The sequence below is a fragment of the Mus pahari genome, chromosome 5, assembly GCF_900095145.1.
Source record: "Mus pahari chromosome 5, PAHARI_EIJ_v1.1, whole genome shotgun sequence".
NCBI lineage: Eukaryota > Metazoa > Chordata > Mammalia > Rodentia > Muridae > Mus > Mus pahari.
In genome coordinates this window covers 23,588,389-23,607,838 of record NC_034594.1, presented here as the reverse complement: position 1 = coordinate 23,607,838, position 19,450 = coordinate 23,588,389, and the positions used below count along the sequence as shown (strand labels likewise).

Sequence of the window (19,450 nt, the reverse complement as noted above, 5' to 3'; positions counted from 1 at the left end):
AGACTTGTTCAGCACTCTCATCGAGTCCTTCTTACCCAAACTGAAACACTACTTCAGAACAACACTCCCAAGCTAGCTGCTCCAGATGCCCAGTAGTCGATGCTTCATCACATGGAGGAAGCCAATTCCATGATCCCTTCAGGAGGCATGGCGCTCCATGACGGAGGTACTACGTAATACACAGTGCATGGGTCAATGCTTCTCCACTTCTCAAACTCAAGACAGCTCAACAATATGCTGCTATGTGAGCATAGACGCTGAATGTTCATAGTATAAACTTCAATTTGAAGCAACAATGTTACACAGTTCAGCTGTTATTACCAACCTACTCTGTACGTTAAATATACAAATTAAAAATTAATTTCACCAAGTAACTAAAAATAAATTCCCACTGACTTAAAACCGTCAAATGGCTAACTCTCTCCTTAAAGAGAGAAAGGCCAGTGGAAGCAGAGAGACCAACTGAATATAAAATACAATGTGTTGTTGAACTCTAAAAACTACACTTTTAAAATATTCCTTGACGATTACATATAGGAGCACAGTTCCTTTCAACAATATTAACTTATCAACCCTGCAGGTGACAATGTATTTAAAACATTACTGTAGCATCAACAATCATGCAACACTTAATATCATAAATTTTGTCTTATGTGTACAAATTTAGTCTGGAAAAAAAAAAAAGAACACTTAAAAACTACAGGGTTGATGTCTAAGAACAGTACTTACCTGCAAGGCTGAATTATTTTTTGTAAGGCTATTCTGATAAATGAACTAAAATGGTTGTTTTAACAAATCAAAGAAAGGAGATGGCCCTAAGGCATACTAACAAGGCAAACCAACAATTTGAAGATTATATATGGAAAAATCTATGAAGTATCTTCTGCTCTAAGTAGGAAAAGGAAGGAGCAGACGCTAGACATCACGAACGTAAAGCAAACAGTATTTTCTCATTTTCCTGCATTATACAAGTGGATAATGCTACTTGTACAAAAATAAAAAGAGCATCACTTAGCCCTGCATGGGACAGTGCTGCAGGAAGCTGTATTATAGCACATGGACCTCTTCAACAGAGTCCACTTCCTACTGCATTCTACAGTGAATTCCAACTCCAACATTCTGATAATGACAACTGCCTACCCCAGAGCATACTGATAAGCACCCCCACCACCACTGTCACACATTCTGGATTTTCTTATGTCTAGGACTCTAGGACCCATCATTCCCAAACTTTCTGACACAGAGTACTGCCTCTAACATGATCACCCAGCCTGAAGACTTTGAAATCAGTCTCATTTTAAAAAGATAAAGCTCATACAAGAAATAGCTGAACTCACAGTGAGAACTCAAGCCACATAAGAAAAGAGTAGGCAGGGTCCCTGNAAGCCAGGAACATTCTAAAGACACAGCAGCTTCTGCCATTGAGAGAGAGGAATGGCAAGCCCCGACTTCCCTTTTGCTTTCTGCGGGGCAGAGTGGCATACATAACTAAAGAGCAGAAAGCTTTTCCATCAACACCATCAACACACTTTCCTTGGCGAACCCTTCAAGATGCAGGTGGCAATATTTGCCACAATACTGTGAACTGCTTTATGCTTCTGCTTAGGAAAAGAATTTGTAGAGGATGTGTACAAAGCTCTCTTTTAAAAAGAAATTCTTCCCTAATTGGGACATGAAAGTCAAGACATTGTAAGGAAGGGAAGAAGGAATAGAGGGAGGGAGAGAAGGAAAAGACTCATTTTCCAAACCTATCTTAAACCTCAAGAAAATCCCACAGTATTACTGTAGATACTGTGGACTCATCTGAAAACTGTGGCTGCAGCTCTGTTTATATTTTGGAGGCTTGCTTTCACGGCCATGTAACATGCTGTATCTTCCTCTTCACCTCTGGAGGCTTCAGGTGATTCTAGAAGACAGGAACAGAAACAGTTTATAACAGCAGATGCCTCGGACGTTCAAATGAGCACTCACCCAGTCAAGCAAGAGCACTGCTGCCCTCTGGTGGGAATGATGCTCCAATTAGTAAATAAGTATATCTCTTGGCTCCCACTTGTCTGTTCTGTGGCTCTCAAATGTTCTACACTAAGATCATTCTCTCTCTCTCTCTCTCTCTCTCTCTCTCTCTCTCTCTCTCTCTCTCATACACACACACACACACACCCTTTGAACCTTATCCCATAAACAGCAGAACCAGAAACTACAGAAGGTAGAGGGAATAGGCCTCTCTTGAAGATCCTAGCCCATCTCTGTCCCTGATGTCATAGTCTAAACTTCATGAAACATGTTCACTAAATATTTACATTTCTAAGGTAATACCTAGCTATATGTATCTACATGTATATACAAAGGTCATGGGTGTAAATACATATGCCTCAAAGGCTCACTTCTCATTGTAGTATTTCAGATGTGGATTATTCTTTTTACTTTTTTAAAAAATTAGTTTTTAAAAAGATTTCTTTATGTATGTAATGTATGTGAGTACATTGTCACTGTCTTAAGACACACCAGAAGAGAGCACTGGATCCAAGTATAAATGGTTGTGAGCCACCATGTGGTTGCTGGGAATTGAACTCAGGACCTCTAGAAGAGCAGTCAGTGAGTGCTCTTAAGGGCTGAGCCATTTCTCCAGCCTTGGATTATTCTCTTTTCATCCCATGTTTTCCTCTATCTCACAAAAGTGGTTAAAATAAGTATGAAAGCATATTGGCGTCCAGCATATTCTCTACACAGTCTGGCCACTTAACTGAAAAAGTCATGCAGCTGTGATGTATAAAATCCAAGTATCACGATGTTTCAAAACAGCAGAACGCACATATGTAAGAGACTCCCCTTAGAACTCCTCTATCCTTCCAAAGTTAAGTAATTTGGTGTTTAGGGAAGAGTAGATTCTAAGGTAAGTTAAAGTACAAACAGACTTAGGGCCTAGGCCCAAATACTACTTTATAAATGTGTTGCCCTAGACAACAGCATTCTGGACCTCACCAACAAAGGAGTATTCACCTTTTTGATTCCAAGTTGGAAAGAGAAAATTTTATGAAATCTTCCTCTCTGCATTCATTTTATATAGAAAGAAATTTAGTGAACTTTCAAAAACAATAATCATTGTAGATTTTTAAATTCTAGGATTCAAATATATGAACTACAGGATAAAAAAACCCAAACACTGCAGAGTTCCAGGGCAGCAAGTGGGCACTGTGGTTTGCAGAGTCAGGTAGGAGCACATGTGTTCTCTTCTCCAGCAGTGTCCGCCCACCCTGAACTATACGAATGGCTTGGCCACGGATGCACTCTGAAGAGTCAGGAAGGAGTACCTACTGGGGTAGACTGGGGAGTCTGAGAGCCTGGGCAGGTGAGATATGATCTCCCTCAGGGCATCAGTGGGCTCTGTGCAGGTGGGGCCACTAAGCCTTCTGTGCTGCAGGGACTGGTCTCAGGGTGGTCCTTTGTATCAGTATAGTAAGGAAAGGTGTCAGCTTAACTATCAAAATTCCACTATAGTGTGACATGAAGCCAAATTTTAAACTCTATACTGTTTTCAGATCATAACACACTAAAGGAAATAGGCCTGTTTTTAGCACCCTGTCTACCCCCAAAAGGAACCAAGCACAGCCAGTTGGCCCAGGGCTACAGGGTGGATGCTCAGTGCCATGCTCAATACTGAAGCCACCCCACACTTACTGTGGCCTCTGCCTCTTCCTTAGGAGCAGCCCGCTTTAATTTCACAGGAGTAGTTCCAACAGGGGACAGAGGTGGTGACTTCACTGGACCCGAAGGACTTTTCCTATGCATTAAGTCATGGTTCTGTTTAGTGTCATTATTATTGTGCTCCATTTTATTGTTCACAGGCAAATTGGAAAACAATACTAGGGGTGAAATCTGTGAAGAGGAATTTGGTGATTTCCAGAAGGCGTTGCTGGTGGAGCCTGTCCGGGCAAGAGGCTTGAGCCGGTCGTCTGCTCCGTTCTCCGTCTTTTTCACTTTGATGCTTGTGCTCGTTGAGCTCCCATCGAACACAATGAGGGGTCTTTTCCTTAACCCATCTACAGCACTACTCCTGAAAGCAGAGAGATGTCCTCTTATAAAACACCACACACACTGGCAGGTCAATAAGCAACAAGGTTTAGTGAACAGACTGTGGTAAAGGAAATAATTGGAAGTAAGACTCCCAGGCACAAAGAAACAATTCTCTATGCTTTAAAGTACAAAGGATTTATTTGTAAGAGATTTCATCATCATTTATAATGAGATGTCCCTCCTGGTCTTGGGAGTGTGAATGCTGTTTGGGCAATTTAGGATCTGTGGCGTTTCTAAAGGAGCACCTCAATGGGGGAGGGCGAGGAGAGTTCAAAGACTTCTGACATTTCCAGTTTGTTCTCTATTTCCTGCTTGCAGTTCAAGATGGGAGTTCACAACTGTCTACTGCTGGCTGCCATGAATGCACGCCAGATGGACTCATCGCTCTGGATTAGGGAAAGACCTCCTTATAAGCCCAAATAAGCCCTTCTGTCTACAAACTGCCTTGATCTGGTGCTTTATCAAAGAAATAGAAGATAACTAATATAAGTATTAGCTAGCTCCATAATAAAAAAAGAGCAGCTTATTAGTAGTGCTATCCTGACCATGTGATCACAATCCATTATTATTTTACAAGAGAAACTACAAGACAGTTCCAAGACTCCCATAGCAATAGTCCATAAACAACAAAGCAAAGTCCTACTACAGTCACCAAGTGTTTCCAAGGTCTGGATACTTTCTCATCAGTGATTAAAACATCTGTACAATTGTAATCATGGGATTTGATGAGTCTTCATGGCCATTGGTTAACTGGTACATTTCACTGCTCGAAAGCACAGGCCTGAACAATGCAGGTTATTGTGAATACTTGTGGATTTAAACATGCATTAGCATAGAAAACACAGAATAAATACAAGGTATAGAAGATTAGCAGCAGTGACCGGCACAGGAACTTTCAGTGGATGGAGCTGGCAGGGCTGAGCATTGCTTTGCGTGAATCCCCAAGGGAGGGATGAGTGACTGTGAAGGCTGAGCCCGTGAAGACTTTCAGTCAGTTAGTGGCCTTTTTGCAAAACAAGCAGACTATAAACCCACTGTAGAATAAGTCAATGGTGTGCACAGACCAAAGGAACACGCTTGTACTGTGAAACACAGCCTCCATCTTCATTCAGGCATTGAAACCTCTATGCCCACCCTCATCTTTGGTCAGTTACATCTTCTGAGGGAGGGCATTTAATATAGTTCCTCATGTTATAGTGGTCCCCAATCACAAAATTATTTTCATTGTGACTTCTTAACTAATTTTGCTACTCTTGTGAATTTTAATATAAATATCTGTTTTCTGATGGTCTTGGGCAACCCTTGTGGAAGGGTCATTTGACCCTCAAAGGGTCAGGACCCACAGGATGGGGGTTAAAGACTTGTACCATTTGGAGGTTGCTCTCTCTGCTTCCCATTTGGGGTCTGAGATGGGAGCTCTCAGCTGTCCCTGACACCCTGCCCAGGGCTTGCTACTGTGATGGTGGTGGGCTTTTATTCCCCTGGAACCACAAGCCAAATAAAACTCTTCCTTCCATAAGCTGCCTTGGCCATGACGCTGTATCACAGCAATAGAAATGTAACTAATATACTATGTCTCACCTTGGACTAGTTATAGCATTCTTCTGGAACCATGTTTATCCATAGAAAAAAACAGTGAGTTCACCAAAACAGGATACTTTTAGATAATCTCAACTATAATGCTCTGGTTCAAGATCCAAATTGTAAAACTTTGTGTGTGTGCACAAGCAGAACTGGGGGGTGGGGGTGGGGTTGGGAGTCCTATAGTGCTGGTACCAAACCCAGACTTTGCACACCATCTACGTAAGTGCTCTATAACTGAGCTTTAAACCTCAACCTCCAAATTGCAAATTCTTACAATAAAGCCAAAGATCTTTTCTAAACAATACCTGTGGGCTATTAAGTTTAGCTTTGAAGGAAAATATGATGAGCTGATGAGCACTGAATGGTTTGCTTACTACTAGGATAAGTGCTGGAATGTGCTAATAGTACTGCTTGAACTGAAGAATCTCAACAAGTAAATGAAATGAAAGGTACACATAACAATTCAGAGGCTCCTGAAGGCTAGCACTGAAGTGTACTAATATGCAATCATCCTGATCAATGATGAGCCGTTTGTACTTCTTTTCCAGAAGACTAAGACACTTATATTCGACTACATTCAAGTTGCCCAGTCACCTCAGCTGAGAGACTCACAAGAGATTAAAGCCACTGTCAACTTAAACTTACATCTTCCCTCTTCCCCACCCTTCCAAACCTCCTCTTATGGCTCTAGTCCATTCTCTACACAGTGCCTATGAAGAGAAGGTTCAGGTAACTGATAAATACCACCACTATTACAACCAACACTCATGGATCTCAGAATGTCAACCTCACAAGGAAGTCAACAACATTTACTAGTCAAATGAAAATTTCCTTCTAAAGCAATTTGATTAGTTTTCTGAAATTTAGGAATATTTTAAGAATTAGATGACTGTGCCTAAGTAACACTCCTCATTTCCACATTAGTCAAAAAGGTTGAGATCTTACTTGACTCTTCATTTTTTTTTTTCCTCAAAAGTCAACAAATTCTATTGATTCTACCTTCAAAATACATCTAGACCTTAGCCCATCAAATTCCTTAGTCAAAACCATCATGTACTGCCTGGATAATAGCACACCCTTCCCCTTTCTCCTCCTCCCTTCTTTTCTTCCTCTCCCTTTTAATTCTTCATTGATTCTTTGTGAGTTTCCCATCATGCATCCCAATCCCATTCATCTCCCTGTCACTTCATATTCACCCTTGTAACCTCCCTACCAAAGGTAAAATAAATAAAATAAAAACAAAACAACAAACTTCCATCATGGAAGCTGCAATGTGTGACAGTGTATTATCACACAGTATACCTTCTGTCAAGACAGACATCTTTAGTGTTCACTGCATTGGTTCAAGGCCTCTGGTTTCTGTTACTCCGTCTTCAGAGTGGACCCCCACCCTGAAGTCCCAGAGCTGCTGCTGGGAGCCCAGTGGACTCGGGACCCATCACCCACCAAAACCCCCACTCTCCCGAATACCACTTCCCTTTAGGCCCTTCCACCCCTTGCACCCAGTCCTTTCTGCTGGGGCAGACTCCTAGTTGGTGTACTCCAGTGAAAACACCATATTCTGACCCATCCTAGAGGACACACTGCACTCAGAGCAGCTAAGGATCAGCTGCACTCAGAGCAGTTGGATAACAGCTTGACTGCTCCACTGAAGACCCAACAGTCTGAAGGCCTCCCAGGAGATCTACTGCAGCCAGGGCAACAGATCAGCAGCTTGGAAGGCCCTACAGGTGGTCTGCTACAGCCAAAACTGCAGGCCTACCAGGAGAACTGAAGCAACCCGGGGATAAAAGAGGCAGACTCCAGACAGTCACCCAGACCAACAAATACCCAGATGGTGAAAGGCAAGTTCAAGATCATAAGTAACAGAAGCAATAAACGTGGGCATCATCAGAACCCAGTTCTCCCACCATAGCAAGCCCTGAATACAGCACACCTGAAAATTAGGAAGCTGACATAAAATCCTATCTCATGAAGAAAATAGATTCCTTTAAGGAGGATATCAATAACTCACTGAAAGAAATACAGGAAAACACAGGTAAACAGGTGAAGGAATTGAATAAAGCGACTCAAGACCTAAAAGTAGAAGCAGAAACAATAAAAAATAAAAAAATAAAATAAATTAAACACCACACACACACACACACACACACACACACACACACACATACACACACACACAAATGGAGGCAAATCTGGAAATGGAAAACCTAGGGAAAAGGTCAGGAATTAGAATTACATATGTAAGTATCACCAACAGAATACAAAAGATAGAAGAGAGAATTTCAGGTGTAGAAGATATTGAAGAGACTGACACAACTGTCAAAGAAAATTCAAAACATAAAAAACTCCTAAGCATAAAAAATTCAAAACACAAAAAGCACCCAAGAAATTCAGGACACAATAAAAGGACCAAATCTAAGAAAAATGAGAATAGAGAAGAATGAAGATTCCCAGCTCAAAGGACCCGAAAATGTCTTCAACAAAATCATAGAAGAAAACTTCCCTAACCTAAAGAAAGAGATGGCCATAAAGGTACAAGAAACCTATAGAACACCAAATAAATGGGACCAGAAAAATAATCCTCTCGTCACATAATAATCAAAACACTAAACACACAGAACAAAGAAAGAATATAAAAAGCTGCAAGGGAAAGGGACCAAGTAACATACAAAGGTAAACCTAGCAGAATTACACCAGACTTCTCAAAGAAACTATGAAAGCCAGAAGATCCTGGTCAGAGGTCATGCAGACTCTAAGAGAAGACAAATGCCAGCCCAAGCTACTATACCCAGCCAAACTCTCAATCAACAAAGATGGAGAAAACAAAATATTCCAGGACAAAACCAAATTCAAACAGTATCTGTCTACCAACCCAGCCCTGCAGAGGATCCCAGAAGGAAATTCCAACACAAGGAAGGTACCTGCACCAAAGAAAGGACAAGATAGTAAGCATCTCACAACACAGCCAAAAGGAGAGAACCACAAGTATATAAAGCCACCGAAAAAAATAAACATATCAGGAACCAACACATCTCTCTTTAATATCTCTCAATACTAACGGATTCAACTCACCCATTAAAAACACATAAGTTAACAGACTGGATACACAAACAAAATCCAGCATTTTGCTGCATACAAGAAACACACCTCAATCACAAAGACAGATACTCTCTCAGAGTAAAAAGATGGAAAAAGGTCTTCTAAGCAAATGGTCCCAGGAAACAAGCAAGAGTTGCCATCCTAATATCCAATAAAATAGACTTTCAACCAAACTTATCAAGTGTGATGAAGAAGGAAACTTCATATTCATCAAGGGGAAAAAAATCCACCAATAGAAAATCTCAATTCTGAACATCTATGCCCCAAATGCAAGAGCACCCACATTCATAAAAGAAACTCTACTAAGCTCAAATCACACATTGAACCCTATACAATAATAGTGGGAGGCTTCAATACCCCACTCTCACCAATGCACAGGTCATTGAAACAGAAACTAAACAGAGACACAGTGAAACTAAGAGAGGTTATGAACCAAGTGGATTTAATGGATATCTACAGGACATTTCACCCTAAAACAAAACATAATTGGTCAAAAAACAACCCTCAACCAATACAAAAAGACTGAAATAATACCATGTATCCTAACAGATCACCATGGTCTAAGGCTGGTCTTCAAGTCAGCAAAAACTACAGAAAGCCCAGATACATGTGGAAACTAAGCAACTCCACTCAATGATAACTTGGTCAGGGAAGAAACAAATAAAGAAATTAAAGACTTCCCGGATTTTAATGAAAATATTGACACGTCATACCCAAACTTATGGGACACAATGAAAGCAGTGCTAAGAGGAAAGTTCATAGCACTAAGTAAAGAAACTGGAGAGATCTTATACTAACAACAGCACACCTGCGAACTCTAGAACAAAAATAAGCAAACTCACCAAAGAGGAACAGAAGGCAGGAAATAGTCAAACTCAGGGTGGAAATCAACCAAATAGAAACAAAGAAAACAATACAAAGAATCAACAAAACCAGAAGCTGGTTCTTTGAGAGAATTAACAAGATAGATAAACTCCTAACTAACTAAAGGGCTGAGAAACAGTATCCAAATTAACAAAATCAGAAATGAAAAGGGAAACAACAACAGAAATGGAGGAAATTCAAAAAAACATCAGATCCTACCATAAATGCCTATACTCAACAAAACTAGAAAAACTAGATGAAATTGGTGGTTTTCTAAAAGATACCACATACCAAAGTTAAATCAAGAGCAGGTAAACTAAACAAGTCCATATCACACAAGGAAATAGAAGAAGTCATTAAAAACCTCCCAACCAAAAAAAGCCCAGGGCCAGATGGATTTAGTGCAGAATTCTACTGGACCTTCAAAGAAGACCCGATACCAATGTTCCTCAAACTATTCCATAAAATAGAAACAGAAAGAACACTACCCAACTCATTCTATGAAGCCACAATCACTGATACCTAAACCACACAAGGACCCAACCAAAAAAGAGAACTTCAGACCAATCTTGCTTATGAATATCGATGCAGAAATACTCAATAAAATTCTTGCAAACTGAATCCAAGAACACATCAAAACCATCATTTACCAAGATCAAGTAGGCTTCATCCCAGGGATCCAAGGTTGGTTTAATATACGAAAATCCATTAATGTAATTCACTATATAAACAAACTCAAAGGAAAAAAAAAATCACATGATCATCTCCTTAGATGCAGAAAAAAAGCACTTGATAAAATACACCTTCATGTTAAAAGTATTGGAGAGATCAGGAATTCAAGACCCAGGCCTAAACATGATAAAAGCAATTTACTGCAAACCAATAGCCACTATCAAATTAAATGGAGACAAAATTGAAGCAATCCCACAGAATCTGGGGGCAAGAAAAGGTTTGCCCACTCTCCCCATATCTATTCAATATAGTACCTGAAGTGCTACCTAGAACAATAAGACATCAAAATGAGATCAAGGGGATACAAATTGGCAAAGAAGAAATAAAGATCTCACTATTTGCAGATGATATGATAGTATACATAAGTGACCCCAAAAATTCTACCAGAGAACTTCTCCAGCTGATAAACAACTTCAGCAAAGTGGCCAGATATAAAATTAACCCAAATAAATCAGTAGCCTTCCGTTATACAAATGATAAACAGGCTAAGAAAGAAATTAGGGGAACAACTCCCTTTACAATAGCCACAAATAATGTAAAATACCTTGGGGTAACTCTAACCAAACAAGTGAAAGACCTCTATGACAGTATCTTCAAGTTTCTCAATAAAGAAATCGAAGATCTCAGAAAATGGAGAGATCTCCCATGCACGTGGATTGGCAGAATTAACAGTAAAAATGGCCATCCTACCACAGGTAATCTATAGATTCAGTGCAATTCCCATCAAAATCCCAACACAATTTTTCAAAGACATGGAATGAATTTTTCAAATTCATCTGGAAAGGGAAAAAAGCCAGAATAGGAAAACAATTCTTAACGATAAAGACTGACTGGGGGATCACCATCCCTGATCTCAAGCTCTATTACAGAGCAATGGTGATCAAAACTGCATGGTATTGGTACAGAGACAGACAGGTTGATCAAAGGAATAGAATTGAAGATCCGGAAATAAAACCACACACTTATGGACACTTGATCTTTGACAAAGAAGCCAAAAATATACAATGGAAAAGAGAAAGCATCTTCAATAAATGGTGCTGGTCTAACTGGCTGTCTGTATGTAGAAAAATGAAACTACACCCAATATTTGTCACCTTGCCCAAAGCTCAAGTCCAAGTAGATCAAGGACCTTAAAATAAAACCAGATACACTGAATCTAAGAGAAGAGAAAGTGGGAAAGAACTTTGACCTCATTGGCACAGGGGGGAAATTTCTTAAACAGAACTCCAATGGCTCAGGCTCTAAGATCAAGATTTGGTAAATGAGACCTCATGAAACTGGAGAGTTTCTGTAAGGCAAAGGACATAGTCAATAAGACAAATCGGCAACCTACAGATTGGGAAAAAAAATCTTCAGTAACCTCACATCCGATAGAGGGCTAATATCCAAAATATATAAAGAACTCAAGAAGCTAATCACCAAAAAACTAAACAACCCAATCAAAAAAGGGGGTACAGAACTAAACCAAGAATTCACAACCTTGAGATTCCACCTTACACCAATCAGAATGGCTAAGATCAAATCCTCAGGTGACAACCCATGTTGGAGAGGATGTGAAAAAAAGAGGAACACTTCTCCATTGCTGGTGGGACTGCAAACTGGTACAACCACTCTGGAAATCAATCTGGATGTTCCTCAGAAAACTGAAAATACATCTACCTGAAGAGCCATATACTACTCTTGGGAATATACCAAAAGATGCCCCACCATGCCACAGGGGCACATGTTCCACTCTGTTCATAGCAGCCTTATTTGTGATGGCTAGAAGCTTGAAACAACCCAGATGTCCCACAACAGAAGAATGGCTACAGAAAATATGGCTCATTCACACAATGGAATATTACTCAGTTATTAAGAATAAGGACATCTTGAGTATTGCAGGCAAATGGATGGAACTAGAAAATATCATCCTGAGTGAGGTAAAGCAGATGCAAAAAGACATGCATGGTATATACTCACTAATAAGTGGATGTTAGCAAAAACAAAACAAAACAAAACAAAAAAAAACAAATATAAACAAAAAAATGTACAGAACACTGAAGATGAAGTCCACAGAACTCAAAAAGGTCAACAAACTGAAGTGCCAAGTGAGGATGCCTCAGTCCCACTTGAGAGGGAGAAAAAAGCAATGACAAGTGGGGAAGGAGGGAGGGACCTGGGAGGGAAAGGGGAGCCGGGGAGAGGGGAACTTGATCTGGTATTGGGTGAGGAAAAAGGACTAAAGTCCTGAGTGCCAGCAGAAAGAATGGAAACAGACATCCTTGGGAGACAGGAGGTTGGGGGGACCCTCCAGAATGCACCAGAGACCTGGAAGGTGAGAGACTCTCAGGACTCAAAAGAAGGGACCTTAGATGAGATGCTCAACAGTAGGGAGAGGGAACTTATAGAGCCTACCTCCAGCAGGAAGACAGGGCATCAAATGAGGGAGAGGGGGCCATCCCACAGTCACAACTCTGACCCATAATTGTTCCTGTCTGAAAGAATTACATGGATGGAAATGGAGAGGGGCCTGAGGAAAAGAAGGTTCAGTGACAGGCCCAAAGTGGGATCAAGAGGAGGGTGGAGGGTGGTGTTAAATATGGAGTGTAATAAATAAGTAAATAAATAAATAAATAAATAAAATTTTAAAAATGTCATTGTGTAGGGCCATGGATGTCTTAAAACCTTCTCATAGTTTCTCATCTCAGAGTAAAGGCAAATCCTCAAAATTCACACGCGTCACTTGATCCCACAATCCCAAGCGCTTCACTTGATCCCACAATCCCAAGCTCATTCACAGGAGGTATTTTACCTCCTTCTGTCTCCATTCCTGGACTGATGTGTGACAGACACATTGCTGACCCAGACTCTCTCAGTGTGGAATATAGGACACATCTCTACTTCTTACAGTTCTTTCTACTGTCATTCTGCAGTCAAGCAGCTGCTGGCCAGTTTATCATTATCCCTCCATGATTCACCTGTCTCCTTAGCATTTATCTCTGCCTATCATAGCATGCACTTAAGTTTCTCTCCACTAAAGCATGAGAAAAGGGATGTCAGTATCACCCACAATCATAGTACTTGGTGCTCATCCAGTGACCAAATAAATAACTCCTCCCGCCCCCAGCCTAAGTTTACCTGGTAGGAAAAAAAACAAAACCAAAAACCAAAAACCCTTTTAGTCACAAAGGATCAGATTATCAACCACAAAAAAAGTACCTTTTGGTGTCATTTTTCACTTCATGGTGCTCTCTTTTCTTCTCCATCATCTTCCCCCATCGATTCTTTGGCAAATCCCTCTGAGGCAATGGTATGGCATGCTGGACATAAAGGTCGGTAAGGTTGTCTTTGTTTACCCTTACCTCATTTTCAACTGGTATGTTCTTCTGTGTGAAAGGAAACAAAAGTAACTTCAAAACACCATCTTTCATTTAAAAGTTACCTAGCCACGTAACATGGTGAAAGCATTATACTTAAGTAAATTATAAAGCTACTTTCACAACCATATAAGAGTCAAACTGTATAATTAGGGTATTAAAGACCCATAGCATTCTATAAAGTTCAGCTTCATCTTAGAGTGACCACGTGCCCTCACTAAGAGGACTGCTGGCCAAGTCCAGAAGTAGAGGACCATTCTACCACTGTCACTACCTTCTTAATCTAAATAAAAATGGGACACTGCCTGAGAAAAACAGATTAAAAAAAAAAAAAGCATCAAATTCTGTCCATAAGCTACTGAGTCGGACCATTATGGTCAGATTGGTGGGGTAGGATCTCAGTCTCATTCTGTGTTTTATTTCTCATGTTTCATTTAATGTGGTGAGTACTTGCATTTTGTTTTGTTTTGTTGCTGGTGTCTGAACCCAGGGCCTTAAGTATGCCAAGTACTGGCTTCACTATGGAGACGCCCCCTACACACACACACACATACACAGAGCACTACTGCAGAAGGAAATTTAACTCTCCATTCTGATGACAGTAACAATAGACCATTAGCAGTCTGTTTCAACCTATTTTCACCATTCAATTCACAGTCCAACCATTTAGGCATATTTACATGCCTAAAAAACTTAAATAATTTATTCTCTCTCATATCCCAGTTCCGTCTCAACATCTTGGAGCACAATATTGCAAAACACACAGGAAAAATATGCTTTGCTAAAATGGAAAAAAAAACAAAAACAATGCCAGCTGTTTAGTTTGACTTCATTTTTAAGTTGCTGAATCATCTTATTCCTCTTACATACAGTATATTACTGGCTTTCAACTTGCAATTACTCTGGGATGGGAGTATCTGAATACTCCTGAACAACATTCCCAGAGGATGTCATTTGCTTGGATGGCACTGAAGGGGCTGCCTTCTGGCAGCAATGCTTAAAAGTGCTGTCCTCGGGACATCAGCAAGAATGGGTTAAAATGAAGTGTCGGCGCACATTTGGAATGTACTTAATGAAAAGCAGATGATGGGGCTCAATAACAAATTTTAGTAAGCCTTTGATTATCCTGGTGTGATTAAAAGATTGAGAATCACAGGATACAAGTCATTATTAAAATGGTGACTGAGAACTTCAAAGAAATTAGAGAAAGATAAGGTACTGAGGGGAAGCAAGACCGCATGGAGAACAAAACGTGCCACATAAAACTCTAGAGAAACTTTCAGCAACTCTGTCATTTTAAGTAAAACATCACACTTTTCTTTTATGATTTGCTATTATCTTAGGTCACACTGCAGGGGCAGGAGGGGGCACAAGCACCACCTGGAAAGCTAGGTGCTTTAAGTTTTCCAAAGGGTGACTGTGTCCTGATGATCTTAGGAAGTAGGTCCATCTCTCTGGGACCTGAGTGTCTGTCTCTAAGAGAGGCGAGGAGCTACCTAACAGACTCATGTTCAGATGTTTTGGATCCAGCCCTGCCTGCCCCAGACTTCTTCCCTCCCGGTCTGTTCTCCTAGTCTCTCTCTTCCGCAGGCCGTTGCTTGCACACAGGCAGCGGAGGTCGTCCGAGACACCCTTTCCGAGCTCTAGAGGATTTCCCGGGGACTCCAGTCTCTCTCTGGAGGCTTCCTTTGGGGATCAAGGGAGGCAAGCCCCATCGGATCAGTGTGGGCGGGGAGCGGCCACGAGCCTCCCGCAGGCCTGCCTGGCCTCCCGGCTGCCCGTCCGTCCTCGGTCGGGCCCGAGCGCCCCACCTGCTCCAGGGTGAGGAGGAGGAACTCCTGGGATAGCAGCTCAGGGTGCAGCAGCAGCTCCGCGTCCGTGCAGCTGCGACCGCCCACATCCCCCGCCATGGTTGTCGCCAGGAGACCCCTGGCCGGCTACCCACAAGGCACTGCGGCGGAGGCGTCGCGGAAGTGACGTGCGCGGGCGGGACTCTGGTGTCACTCAGCGCGCCGGAGACGCGATGCCTTTCCCGGAGAGTAGGGTTTATGGCTGGCCGACTCGGCTGACGCACCTCTGCCAAGGGGACGAACTGGGACTGAGAGCGGAGCGGAGTCCTGCCCGGGCTGCGCCGGAAGCACCGAAGGCTAAGCAACGCGAGCTGGCCGCCATTGGTCCCGCCTCCTGTGACGTCCCATGGCGGAGGCCTCAGGGATTCTCCCGACTGCTTGGGGAGACAGAATGGACCAAGAGGGCAAACCGCTGTGACCCCAATTGGCACTGTCATGTCTGAAGCCACCCTTCTTTTCGCTTTTTACAATGTCTCAATCGTTTATTGCCTAATCTCCCTTCTACGTAAAGTAAGCCCAAATAACACTCTGTAATCCCCTCTCCTCGGACATAGAGCATCAAGTATTGTTCCCTGGAAAGATACTTTAAACCGACCAGCTTACTTGTGGGAAATAATAAGAGAAAGTAGTAGCGACAGTCCAGTGACTGCTACACTACTCCCCAGATCAGCCTGATGTGCTACTAGAACGCTTGTTTCTGGGATGAGGAAAATGAGAAAGGATAATTGGAGATCACAGACTGGCAGTGGCGGAGAACCAAGCGAACTGCCTCAGCGCTTACTAATAACTACAATGAAGTAACGGTTTCTACTTTAACAAAACATTGTAGGCTTCAACTATATTCTAATATTTGTGTGAGAAATCTCTTTCATCATTCATAGGAGACCGAGTCCTCAAGTTTTTGCACATTAAAATGTTGTACTTCATACCTGTTAAGAGAGCATAGTTTGTATGCTCTATAGTGTATCGTTTAATTGGAAACAGTTACATTGTTTATGAAAATATGAACTACTAGTAGTCTACCAAAAATATGCTTGAAAGAGTACTGAAAAATAAATGAGATGTTAAATTAGGATTGAGAGACATCTTGTAAAATTTTCCAGTTTATGTGATACTTTCAGGGAAGAAACAATTACAGAGCTGAGAGAAAATTTTAATGTTATTGCTTAAAAATATTCAATCCAGTCCTTTTATTTTTGTGTTTGGAAAGCTGATCTAAGTGACCTTCCCTGAAGGGACAAGTCTTAAAGCTGGGCCAAATGTTCTCAAATGGCATTAAGTGCCTTAGCTTTGTAACATTATTGTGCTATTATATACTCAAATTAACCTTTATATTGTCATATAATAGTGAGTCTGGCATGGATGGCATCATTGGCTCCATTTCCTTCACTATAAGGTTATATTAGTTGCTAGAATAGCTGGTTTGCTGAGAACTTGAACTTGCAAACAAACCCAGTTTTCACTGGGTAAGCTGAGCTGCTCTCATGCCATTCAGGAAACAGCTTAAGAATAAACAAAATAAGGATTATTCATGAGGTATGTGTACTTGTGAAGCACTGAGGGGTATTAGAAAGTTATTGATCATAGAACTCAAAGAAGGGGGAAAGGGGCCAGTTTTTAAGTGGCCCAGGCATGGATGATTCCTGCGCTCACGGAAGACCTACTTCCTTTCCCTTAGAGCTTTTTAATCTCTGAGATAAAATTATACTTGTCTCACCCTGTTGTAAAGATTGCACCTAAAATATGTCAAATGCCTCTCCAGTTGCTTCCACCTGGACATTTGTACCCTGTTGATTGACATCAAGGGAGAGAAGTAGCGAGAAGTGGTATCTGAAGCAGCAAGTTTAATGCCTGGAAATGTGCTCCCAAGTCCTTGCTCCACTACTTGTCCTTGTGGCTTTCTGGACTCAGCACTCAAGCTGACACTTCAGACTCTTCATCTGCAGAAAATTGCGACAGGTAAGATCTGCCTGTTTTTACTCCCTCTACCCCTGTAGTACTCAAAGCATACCCTGACCTAAAATAAATACATTAGAGCTATTCTAGGTGACTCTAAAGAGGAAAGAAACTGTAGTTTGGGACAAAAAAAAATCAAGACTGAGAGTGAAAGAACTGTAATGAGTTCTATGGGTATACAGATGGATATAAACTAAAGTAGATATATGAATAGCCATCCTTTCCTACCCCCCAAGGGAAAGAGGACTTTGCTGACAGTGCCTGCCTACTTCTTCCTGGACAGAGCCTCTGTTGAGTGGAGCTCTGGGGAAATTTTAGGATCATACTTCAAATATGTCCAGGTAGAAGGGCTGCTTTGAGAGGGTTCTACCACACCATATAACAACACCAAAACTCCCAACCTGGGAGCCAGGAACCCAAAGACTGAAAACTAGTTACTAGAGTGGTAAACGCCTACCTCAGGCTGTGAGGACCTGATGCCTCTGGCATCTTGGTGAGAGCATTGTCAGTATAACACAATAGGAGCTTCAAACAGAAAGAAGATTTATTCATTAATATTCTGATTTGGCAACACTAGTGAACAGAGACACAGGGGAACTGACTAGCACTGAGCCATGTCATCTCACAAGATGGTGAAGGAGTCAAGTTCCCTGAATCTCAATTCACTCTCTCAACAGGTTCAATAGTGCGCATCATGCTGTATTTTGTTTGTGCTCAGTGGGTTTTGGGGGCCAGGATGATGGTATATGCCTTTAATACTAGCTGAGTTTGAGGTAAGTCTGGGTTACATAGTGAAACCTTGACTCAAAACAAAAATGATAAAAATCTTTGTAGGATGAATAACTCAGGAGAAAAATATTCACTAAGGACTTTGGATATTAATTCTCTTTGTAAAGTAATGTTTAAGGTATACTATAAATGTACCCATCATTTATTTTTATTTATTTAATTATTTACATTGGGTATTTGGTCTGCATTGTTGCCTGTGCACTTTGTATGCACATGATGTCCAGAGAGGCCAAAATTGGGCACTGGATTTCTTGAAACTGGAGTTAGAGGAGCTTGTAAGTGGCCATGCAAATGCCAGAAATGGAACCTGGGTCCTCTGCAAGAACAGCTAGCATTTCCCCTACAAATTGGTGTTATTTGTCAGCAATTTATCTGAGCTTAAGGCAAGAAGCTTCAATTCACATTCTGGATTGGTGCTCTTAGCTATTAATAGTTATAACACTAATAATTGAAATGGTGCAGGTTCTCATTCCTCAATGCATGGTGAGGATGCATTTACTTACTGCAACCCCAGTGCCTTTGTGTATGCAGACACACTGATGAGTACTAACTAGGTGGCTTCAGATCCCAGAGACAGTCCTCACAGTCTTGGAATCTGGGAGAGCCCAGGTACAACTCCACAGAGAGGGAGACTTCTCACTGTGTCCTTATGTGGCATACAGCAAAGAGGTGAGGGACTGTACTTCATTGATAATCCTGCCTATGGGCTTTATTCTAAAGGATCTGCCTCGTTCCTCTGTTATACAGAGGAACATGTTTCTGCAGGAATTTGGGGACATGCCTACATTCAGATCAAGGCTCTTTTCTCCCAGGTCACTTTTTATCTCTGGCTCGACAGCCCTCAGAACAGCCTCTGCCACACAGCAAGAACCATTAGGTTTGTGATGAATGGTTCTCAGGCACCTCCTACCTGGGCTCCAGTATCACCAAACCTCTAAAGCACATTATGTTATTTTTTTAACCTTGTCGTTTGGTTAGGGTTTTTATTTATTTATTTATTTATTTATTTTTATCTTTCTCTCTAATTTAATGGTTTTCAAAACAGTAAACTCCCTGAGACAGAATCTGACTTAGCCTCTGGCACAGCACTTGCATGAAGGAGCTGCTCAGGAAATCATCGATTTGAATAATAACTGAAATTTT

At 41.3% G+C, this 19,450-nt stretch overlaps 2 protein-coding genes across 3 annotated transcripts in view; one reads left to right on the top strand and one right to left on the bottom strand.

Annotated features, from left to right (window-relative positions):
- Nucleotides 1–1,442: 1,442 nt before the first annotated feature.
- On the bottom strand, nt 1,443–15,665 carry C5H2orf49 (chromosome 5 C2orf49 homolog). Its single transcript, XM_021198891.2, has 4 exons — nt 15,524–15,665; nt 13,555–13,721; nt 3,679–4,054; nt 1,443–1,906 (listed from the first exon to the last, which is right to left on the bottom strand). The coding sequence occupies exons 1-4, from the start codon at nt 15,620–15,622 to the stop codon at nt 1,850–1,852; spliced, it is 699 nt and encodes a 232-aa protein (XP_021054550.1). The 5' UTR covers nt 15,623–15,665; the 3' UTR covers nt 1,443–1,849.
- An 88-nt stretch (nt 15,666–15,753) lies between these two features.
- Nucleotides 15,754–19,450, top strand: part of Tgfbrap1 (transforming growth factor beta receptor associated protein 1) — a 45,083-nt gene continuing 41,386 nt past the window's right edge. The window contains exons 1-2 of one of the 2 annotated variants that reach the window (XM_029538975.1): nt 15,754–16,072; nt 17,325–17,521. In XM_029538975.1, coding sequence (XP_029394835.1) covers nt 17,410–17,521 — 112 coding nt within the window. In that variant the 5' untranslated portion in view covers nt 15,754–16,072; nt 17,325–17,409. Of the gene's footprint in view, nt 16,388–17,324; nt 17,522–19,450 lie in introns of both variants that reach the window. The other variant, XM_029538974.1, reaches the window with a different exon arrangement.

Bases quoted from the DNA above. Each gene is read 5' to 3' on its own strand.
- C5H2orf49 (XM_021198891.2), bottom strand. From the start codon at position 15,622: ATGGCGGGGGATGTGGGCGGTCGCAGCTGCACGGACGCGGAGCTGCTG. The intron at 4,055-13,554 runs GTACTTTTTTTG...CTCTGCTTTCAG, and splicing joins GTGAAAAATGACACCAAAAG to GAGTAGTGCTGTAGATGGGT. The intron at 1,907-3,678 runs GTAAGTGTGGGG...CCTGTCTTCTAG, and splicing joins AGGAAGAGGCAGAGGCCACA to AATCACCTGAAGCCTCCAGA.